Source organism: Populus nigra, chromosome 9 (genome assembly GCF_951802175.1).
Source record: "Populus nigra chromosome 9, ddPopNigr1.1, whole genome shotgun sequence".
Lineage (NCBI taxonomy): Eukaryota > Viridiplantae > Streptophyta > Magnoliopsida > Malpighiales > Salicaceae > Populus > Populus nigra.
Window position 1 is genome coordinate 15,328,908 of NC_084860.1, and position 10,607 is coordinate 15,339,514.

General features: G+C 28.8%; 1 protein-coding gene across 1 annotated transcript; it reads right to left on the reverse strand.

The window, feature by feature from the left end:
• Positions 1-3,124: 3,124 nt before the first annotated feature.
• LOC133702500 (gibberellin 2-beta-dioxygenase 8-like) lies at positions 3,125-5,168 on the reverse strand. Its single transcript, XM_062126797.1, has 3 exons — positions 4,427-5,168; positions 3,789-4,110; positions 3,125-3,555 (listed from the first exon to the last, which is right to left on the reverse strand). The coding sequence occupies exons 1-3, from the start codon at positions 4,870-4,872 to the stop codon at positions 3,322-3,324; spliced, it is 1,002 nt and encodes a 333-aa protein (XP_061982781.1). The 5' UTR covers positions 4,873-5,168; the 3' UTR covers positions 3,125-3,321.
• Between the last annotated feature and the right edge of the window lie 5,439 nt (positions 5,169-10,607).

Genomic DNA, 10,607 nt, shown 5'->3' on the forward strand with positions numbered 1-10,607 from the left:
TTTTTATAAAATTTAAATTTTTTTATCTCACATAAAAAAATATAATATTTTTTTTATAGTTTATTAAATGAAAAGTTGAAAAGTATAAAACTATTTTTCTCAGGTTCATTTATGACTAGTCATAAATGAACCTGAAAAAAATAGTTTCATATTTATATCATGTATATATATGCTTGCTTGTCTTGGGTCTAGACCTTAGGCTCTAGGATTTTGGCTTGGATTTAGATTTATGTTTTGACAATCTATTGTGAACTTGGTTTTGAGTTTGCTATAAGATAATTATTTGGCTCAAAATAATAATTTTTAAGGTATTTATTAACTTATTAAAAGTACTTATTAATTTTTAAGTTTTTTAAGATAAAACAATGCCAGGTTTTTTTTTCATAACTTTAATTAAGAGAAAACAATGAAGATTAATTCTGGTAATTATTATAATTAATTTTGTATCAATTTTAATTTTAAAAATCTGTATAAAATGGATTTGAAAGGGAGATAATCTATACACCCTGCAATAACTCATTTTTCTTCTTCTCTACTATTTTCTGGCTTTCTTTTGTCTTTAGTTTTACTTATGGTTACGTTATAACAAAAAAAAAACATAATATTTGTTAAAGTAAGTTTTTTACCAAGATTATATATAACGTACACCACAGCTTAAGATTGAAAACAAATCTACAACATTGTAATATAAAAATAATATAATGTAACATTACCAATAAAGATTAATAAACTTTAAATTTAATTAGAAATTATGTTTATCAGTAAAATATTTCCTTCTTTAAAGTTGGTTAATAAGTTCAGATTGATTGCTTAGACTTGCACAATGTTAGAAGATAATTAAAGTGTATTAAATATTAAAAAATATGAAAAAAATTTCTGATTTAGTTTTAGACATTGTGGTTAACAATAAAATATTTATTTCTTTAAAATATTTGATTGCTAAGACTTTGTATAGTTTTAGAAGATAATTTGACTCCTTAATGAATGTTAAATATTACTAAATATGTAGTTTTTGTTTTTACTATTCTGATTTTAGTTATGAAATCAAAAAAAAAAGATGAAGTTTGAATATATTAACTTAGGTCAATTTATGAAATTCAGCCATTAAGAGATGGCTGAAAAATCAAGCTAGGATATTTTTTGGTTTAAAATTCTATTTTTTTACTCTATTTCAACACAAAACATCTAAAAAATATTCTATAAACCTTAATAAATAAAATAAATGGTAGGATATAAAAGAGTGGGGTAAAAGCTAGATTTTCACCATTCATGCGTATTTAATGCCCATTTGAAAATTCTAAATCTACAAAATCTTTCACAGTGCAAGAGTGGGGTCAAAGGTTTTTTTGTTTTTTCATGGTGGGTAATTAATTAAGGAAAAACAACAAGAGTTAATTCTAATAGTTACCAAAATTAATTTGTGTAATTTTTTTTATTCTAAAAAACCACATAAAACAAAAGATGAAGGAGAGATGTATTACAAACACTCTATGGACCAGATAGACATGGCCAAGCCCGAAAAGAAGTATGCCAAGAAGCCCAGACACATCAAATATGAATGCTAATGAAAATCATAATAGCAAAAGATCCAAACGTTGACTTAGGCTCGAATTTGGTCAAATGATTCTACAGACCGAGTTTCTATAGGAACCCAATTTGTTGATCATCAGGCCTTTGGATCTCCTGAAATTAGGTCTAGGAGTTGCTTTTACCTCATTTGAGTTATTTTCCTAGTGAATTTCGCATTTAATTAGTTTTTGTATTTAATCCATTTCACATAAATATTAAAAACATAAGATATATTATTTGATAGTAGGGTGATTTCCATTTTTTATACAATCGAAGTTATTTAAAAAGTGTGTTTGGTATTGTGGTAATTTTTGTGGTTGTGGTTTGAAAAAAGTTGTTTTATGAAAAGTACTTTTGGTTGAGGTTGGTTTGATATTTATATATGTTTGGTTAAAACTGTGGTTGAAATTGAGTTTGAATAAAAAGTAGTTTAATGTATTTGGTTAAATATGCTTTTCAAATTGAGATTATAAAATAACTAAAAAAGATATATATTAATATTGATGGTTTTTAATTTAAATATTGTAGATTTAACTACCACTATTACATCATTAAATAAATAATACTTTATGTCAAATATTTTTTATTATTCCATTAACTTATCTACAATATCATCAAGTATGAAATTCATTCGATAAGGACTGCAATTTCCATAGTTTTTTGAGCGTGCAACAAAATCAGGTAAAATATCATTAGAAACAAAATTGAAATTGCAATCAAATTCTGCAAATGTTACGTTATCATGTGATTTCCTTCTAATTTATGTAGTGTTATTGAATAATATTAAACATTAGTTTTTCAAGTAAAACACAATTAAAAAAATAGATTTTTTTTACAGGGTCAGACACGGTTCAATGAATAATGGGGACACTGTTCAGGTAAATAGTACGGAGTGAATTAATTCACTCTTCACAGACATGGTAGAAAGGGAGAAGTAGATAGATGTTGCTTTCGGCTAACCCGAGTTTGAAACGTTAATTGTGGTGAGTCTCATACACAGTAAAAAAACATTTGTCATTTTACCAAACATTTTGCTTATGTGGTTTTTTTCAAACGCAGAATAAACTACATAAACAAACATGCTCTTAATAACATCAACCAACTACTAGTAATTTATCTTTAGATTGTTTTGTACTTTGTTAAGTTTACATAACTAACAAAATCATGGTTCTTTAGTTTTTATTTTTTTATGCAAATTACATATAGTTAAACTAAACATTTCAAAAAGATTCAAAACAAATGACTAGTCATTTAAATCTATCGTGCACACTAGGATTGGGAAAATTAAGAAATGCTTGTAAGGCCGAATATCACTAAGGTCCTTGTTCGTAAGAGGTCTAGCTTGCTCTAGTGCAAGCAGAATGAAGGACTAGTTATGATAGCTGAATATCACTAAGGTCCATGTTCGCAAGAGGTCTAGCTTGCTCTAGTGCAAGCAGAATGAAGGACTAGTTATGATAGCTGAATATCACTAAGGTCCATGTTCGCAAGAGGTCTAGCTTGCTCTAGTGCAAGCAGAATATCACTAAGGTCCATGTTCGCAAGAGGTCTAGGATAGCTGAATATCACTAAGGTCCATGTTCGTAAGAGGTCTAGAAACTCCACTTCCTGCTCCAATTGAAAAACAAACAAACTTATTGTTCAATAATTTACTATTTCAGAAGAATGTTTCCCTATCAGAAAAAAAAAAAAACAATGTCCCTTGAATTTTATTCAGTCCTGATCAAATGTTCCAGCACAATATGCTCATATTCACATGAGAAACCTTGAGATCCCGAGTTTGCGGCCAGTTTCTTCAATATCCCTTGAATTTTGCTTCATCAACTCTTCGAATGTGAACTTCCTATAAATTGATGGCTTCCTTCCACTCTCTATGACAGCATCATTTCTGGGGCAATATAAATATGCCAAAGAAAGCCTTTCAACTTGTTTGGAGGCAAGTACTACCCGATGCCTAATGCTTTTGTAAACATCATTGCTCAATGCCTGCTTTTCATCAAACAAAACATGAATTAATTAATTAAATATGCAACCGATATTAAAATTTCAATTTTTAATAATTATATAAAAAAATATTCGAAATTTATAAATAATTTTAAATTCAATGGTGTAGTTTGGATTATATATAAAGGAGGATTTAAAAGTTTTACAGCTATCGGAACATACTTAAAAATAATTTAGACTCTAATAGCAATCTTCACAAGCTCATAGGAACATACCTGAAATAAGTCACCAAGATTAATTAGTAGAGCTTCTGGATGAGGTTTAACGCTAATCCATTCTCCATTTACCCAAAGTTGCAATCCTCCAATCTGGTCTTGAATTAATACATTGACGAAACAGCTATCGGTATGAGGCAGTATGCCAAACACCTCAGAATAGAATGGACATGGAGGATACCTGTTCATTCGAAGATAATTAGTTTCCGGCAGACAATTCTCTTGAAAGTAAGTGGAGGAAACATCCAGATTCTCAGCTAGAATCTCTGTCATCTCTTTAGCCAATTTCCCAGCAGTTGCTGCGTAAGCTTCAATGCTCTCTCTGTAAATTAAGATGGAGGAATGTTGGAAAGATTAGAAATAAGTTCAATTAAAAACAATACATGTATAACCAAATATATATATATGTGTACAAGATATTAGGTTGTAATGATGATTTACAGTAGGAGGTACTCCATATTGATATAGTTCATTTTCACTAATCACCCAAGCTAAGGTAATTAGTAAACCTTTGGATACACCTTGCATTTGTGAGCTTATCCAGATAACCTCAAAATTAAATTAGATCGGTAAGAAATCCTTAATATGTTTAGTCCGTAAGCTGCATTATTTAGCTAAAATGGGAAATTTAACAGCACCTGAGACTCTTGTATTCACCACCAATCTTTGAAATATCTGTGAGAGGTATGTGGAAGGCTTCTGACCACGATATCTGCCTCAAACAAGTGGCTGTATGGTTACCCCATCTGTAACCATTATTTTCAGACAAATTCAAAATGTTTTCTTCAGCCTTTTTGCTGAATGGATGATGGAAAAGCTTCCTTTGCTCCAGTTGAATGCGCTCCACAATCTCCTGTGGAATCCCATGATTCACAACTTGAAAGAAGCCCCATTCACGTGCAGCCTGCCTTATCTCTTTTTTGCATAGCTCTCTCTCCGAGAAGGAGAGCGTCAAACGGTGAAGATCTATGATAGGCAGCTCATGCTCCTCGTAATCACTCATTATAACATAATCCTTGTCTTTTGATAATAGAGTACCATTGGTTAAGAGGGATTTGTATTTCTCTTCAAATGGAGGATCCATTGTGTTATGAAGGGGAGAGGGACGAATGAGGGTGAAGGAAAGAATGTGATGTTTCTCAGATTTTGAAAGTAAAATGAGTAATTCTTCAGTTTATATAAAGCAAGGAAACTTGGGAGTGCAGTCTAATACAAACTTGGTAATGTCATGCAAGCGCGTATTTCCTTGGGTCGGTGGGCGCCGCTTCCATGCACCCTCTGTGGCAATGTGTGACCGGACACATCGACGTCTTGATTCATCTGTTTTAGGACATAATACATCTGTTTTGGACGAAAAAATCGTTTCGAAAAGAAAGGAAACTATTTCAGATATGACCAGACATAAGAGATGTCAATCCAATCCTATCGTCTTCAATGTTCCTTATTTACTTTTTTACTCTTACATGGAATTAATTATAGATATATTGATTATGCATGAGATTCACCTTACCATACTCTATATTGATTTTAGATATGATTAAATATAAGAGATGTCAACCCAATCCTATCTTTTTTCAATATTCCATATTTCTTTTCTTAGTTACTTTTGTATAGAATTTTAGATATAGATCAAATTCACTTTACCATACTCCAACTACTATATATATATATATATATATATATATATATATATATATAACAGCTTTGTTGGGCCAAGGAAGCCTCAAAAACAATGTCACACGTGAACGTGCAACATTGATAAGTTAAAGAGTCACCACCTAATTGTTTGGTTCATAATCACTAGAAAATCCTAATATATTGGTCCTATTATAGATTCTAAGGGTAAATGACTGATTCTGGCTAGGAAATATATTAGCACCCATGTCGTACCATACTTTATGTAAGCTATATTGTGTAGTCTAAATGTGGTTTAAAGGTTTTGATGGGTTCCTAATCGATAGTTTGTCTATGATTTAGAATGAAGATTCATTCATGTAAGTAAATATGACATTTTGAAATTTATTATGAGCTCGTGTGCCCAAATAAATTCTTATAGAAAGGTTTTTTTTGGCAATTCGTATATTGTGATAAAAAAATATTCCTAATTAAAATTGGTGAATATTTAAAATAATTATGAGAATTTTCTGATCAACTCCTGACATTTAAATATCAACCTTCTTGTAGGTCCAATATTTATATCAGAATATTGACCATTAATTCCATGAATCAAAATTTATAGGGGTTATTGAAATATTGGTCAAGTTCTCATGGATCCAATCAACTGATTATTAGATCTGATATGCATGCTAATATATATTTTATAAAAAAATGCTAAAACACAACATGTATTTTTATATATCTATATTTTAAACAAAAACATGATTTTTTTTTATAGACTTGGTTGTATGCAACATGCAAAAAGACATTTTCTATTATATATTTTTTAGTAAGGTCATGTTTGGCAAAAAACCTATTTTTTCTTGAAATAAAAACTACCCAAAACAAGCCTAAAGGGTGTTTGTCAAACACATCCTTAAAATAAAGAAACCTTAAAAAAAAAAAACAGCAAATCAAACAGGGCCTCCTAATTGACCTTGTTTTGACCCGAATGAGTTGACCTAACCAAGTTAATCTGGAAACAAACCAAAATAAAGACCCAAACTCAAAACAGATTCAATATAAGTACAAACATAAAAACTAAAAATTTCTCAAGAAAGATGGATCAAACACAGAAAAGTATGAACAACATTCAAACTCAAACCTAGCAACGTAAACATCAAACCAGATCAGATTTCAAGTAATAAAAAGCAGGTTTTGATTGCAATCAAGCATAGATCAAGAATAAAGTGTCAGTTTGCTTCAATTATTCCTTAAAATATTACAATTTTATCAAAAATGAGTTTCGATTCAAAACCAAAACCCTAAAATTAAAATCTACAAAAACATGTTATTGATCCTAAAACCCTAGATTACTTACTAATAATAATATGCAAACTTACAAAAACCAGAATTGAAATAAAACGAGACTTAAAACTAGTACCTAAGACAACGTTCATTAGATGAACACGAAGAACATGAACCCAGATTTGCCTAGAAAACTCAGTATGTTGTTAAACCCAGAACACATTTTAAACCTCCACACCAAACTCTTTTGACCTCGACAACCCAAATTATCATTACTAAATATACTTGAATAAAAAAAAGTAATAAAAACAACAATTCATCATAAACATGCAAAACATTCCAAGCTTTAAAATTGTCAACCTAAATCAGCCTACATATTTATGCAATTTAAATTTAAAATGTCTTCCTAAACCTTCAACTAGAGCCAAAGAAAACTTAGAAACCTAAAAACATATAAGAACAGAAAAGAAAAACCTTGCTAAGATATTTAGAAAATTTCAAATCAAAATCATATGCAAACATAATGTATTAAAGCAATCATCAATATGTTAACACATTCAAAACATTGCATTTAAATAACAAAAATCAATCTAGCAGACCTCATGGACTCCACTTCAAGGTTTGCAAGAATATACCTTCCAAGCTTGAATTTTCCAATAAGAATGGATTTCTAATGCTGCTTTCTTTTTTCCTTCTCTCCAGACCTAACAAAAACAAATTGAATCATTGAAATCACAAACTTGAGAGGATTGCTTAAACTTTCACCAAAATTTCTTTCCACTTTGCTTTTCTCATTTCCACTCCTTTGATTACCTCTTTTTTTTATAAGCGAATTTAAAGCTTCTAGATGAATTTGTTAAGGTTCTAACAAACTAAAACTAGGTTGGTTTCATCACAAGATTAATGATTTTGGATTTAGGTGGTTTTGTAATAAACTTGAAGGCCAAGATAAAGTGTTTCTAGCCTTTTGATCTTGAAATAAAGGTTTTAAACCCTTGATAAGAACCATCTTGAAGTTTTTAAGTGTGAACACATGAAAGAGTTTGGAGGTTTTGTGCAAATAGGTGTCTTAGTTAAAGCTAACCGGGTTGACCATTTTCGTGGCTTCGTAGGAGTAACACCGACGTCAATGTTTCTTGAGACCACTTGATCATGGTAGAGGGGTGCATAACCTTATGTTGGATCCAATCTTTCTCAATTTGAAGGTCGGTAGCTACACATTTCTCTGTTTGAAAGTGTCAACCCGATCAATATAGAATCTGAAAACACAAGGGCGGTTGATCGTAGACAAGATGTTGCTGAGATCATTAGAGAAAATGAGGTGTAAATGTTTAACTTCATGAAAATGGGATTGTAAATGGAGTGTTTCTCAGTTGAATAGTAGTGGTTACAACCTCAAAGGTGATTAGCAACACCACATTCACTCACCTGATAATGCTTACTCGATCAGCCAAGATTACCAAAGAGAAGGTGCACAATAGTTGAACGATGTCGTATAGGTTAAACTCTACAAATTAGAGTTTTTAATTTTGGATCTGGCAAACTTCAATTTAATCCCTATTCTTCTTATTTTTTTAATTTAATCTCTATTATTCTAATTAGATACTCTTAGAAACCTTTGCTCGCTCCATCACATGCCTCTTATGTATCGGCAACAAGATTGCTATCCAAGCTTCTCTTTTACTCTCACTTTCCCTCTCACCAAACACACTTCCTACTTGAAAATTCACGGTTAATGTTTGTAAGTAGTTTTTATTGAATAATTCATTCATTCATCTGTCAAAAAATAAAATTGTATTATATATATATATATATATATATATATATATATATATTTCTGTGATTTTTTAGGAATATTTTAATTTTGAAATCGTTGTTCAATTGAAGCTATTTGATATTCTTCCTTATTGATATCTTGGATAACATCTTGATTTTTAAAGGAGTCAGGTGAAAACTTTTTAAAAATTACCCTTCAATAAAAATTCTTAAACTTGGAGCATTAATACATTTAAAATGGATTATAATTAAAAAAAAAATTATATCAAAAATCTCTTAGTTGACATGTTTTTACAAATCCAAAACACACAATCTCACATCAAAAAATTATAAGATTTTGTTGTAGCTTATATAATGAAAAATTTAAAATTTAAAATTTATTCCATGCACCAAAATCTTTAGAGAGAATATGCGCAAGGCTAAGTGATAAGTAGTAGGCTTTAGTCACAAAAACTTGCTAGGCTTGGCCCCGAAGTCTAGGCTGGATAAAATAATTTGTTAGTCCAAAAGAATTATTATTTGTCCACCCATGATTAAATTGTGTAACCATTCTTTACTTAAACAATTTATTTTCAATGGGAAAACATCTTATTTTAAGGCAAAAATTTTTTGTCAAAATCTTTGTTTGTGGTGGGTAATTCAAGAAATACAATGAGAATTAATTACAATAATTATCAAAATTATTTTTACATCAATTTTAGTTTAAAAAATCATTGTAAAAAGGGATAAAAGGGAAGTGTTCTGTACACCATGCAAATAGCTCTTATGCTCTTCTTTGTTATTTTCCAATTTTTTCTACTCAGTTTTTCTTCAATCATTCTAGAGTTTAGATTTAGATTTTTTTAAAGAGATTTTCAGCCTATTTTTCTAAGTTTGTAGACTTTAATTAATAGTAAAACTAATTAAGATAATAGTGTTGGATTTTTAAGAGGTTAAATGCATTCAATCTATTTACACCAAATCTATTTACACCAAGTGATGAATAATAAGAATTCAATGACAAATATACTTTTTACATCTTTCATATCATCTAAATGCTTCAAAAATTCAGTATATACATAACATTCTGTTTAAGATATTACATATACAATTCTTTAAGAACATCAACCAACAATTTGTAATTTATCTTTAAATTATTTTATACTTTATTAAGTTTACAAAACTAACAAACCGAGGGTTCCTTACTCTTCTTTTATATGCAAAATTCATCTAGTTAAACCAAACATATCAAAAGATTTAAAACAAATTACTAGTCATTTAAATCTATTGCACACACTAGGGCCCCGTTTGTTTGCTGAAAAGTAAGTTTTTTTTGGAAAGTGAATTCCGAGAAAGTGAATTATTTTTCGATGTTTGGTAGTGTAATAAAAAATAAGTTGGAAAACACTTTCTAGTGTTTGGTTATGTCATGGAAAATGAGTTGGAAAATAACTTATCAATGCTTTATTTTTTTTTCAAATTTATTAAAATAATGAGGAACAAATTTTATAAATTAAAAAGTTGAATGTGAATGAAATTGAAAAAAAAATATAATTTCATAAATTATTTCAAATAAAATAAATAATAATCAAAATAATAAAGATCAAATCTAATAAATAAAAAAATTGAAAGATGAAGAAATTAAAATAATAATAATTACTCTTTCATAAATTATTTCAAATAAAATAAGTAACAATTAAAAGAATGAGGATCAAATTTGATAGATAAAAATTTTTAATTAAAAAATGATAAGAAAAAAGAAAATAATAATTATAAAAATAAGAACGAAAGTTAATATAAAAATCAAATTCTAAGAGATAAAATTAAAAAAAATTCAATAAATATATATATATATAGCAATCAAAAGTTTGAGGATCAAATTTGATATAATCAATAAATAATATGATATTTTTAAATTTTTCACAACTTCCATAAAATATTTTTCTTTCAAAATAAAAAGAAAACACTTTCTTGAAAATCAAGTTAATTTTTTTTAATTAGAAATTATTTTTTGTTAACCAACTTTTTAAATAATAAACAAATTTTAAAAATAATTAAAATAAAATTACTTTTCATCCAAGTGGTTTGAAAATATTGAGAAATGCCGAATCTCATGTATTTTAACTTTTCTTTTAATATAAAAAAATATTATTTTATGGT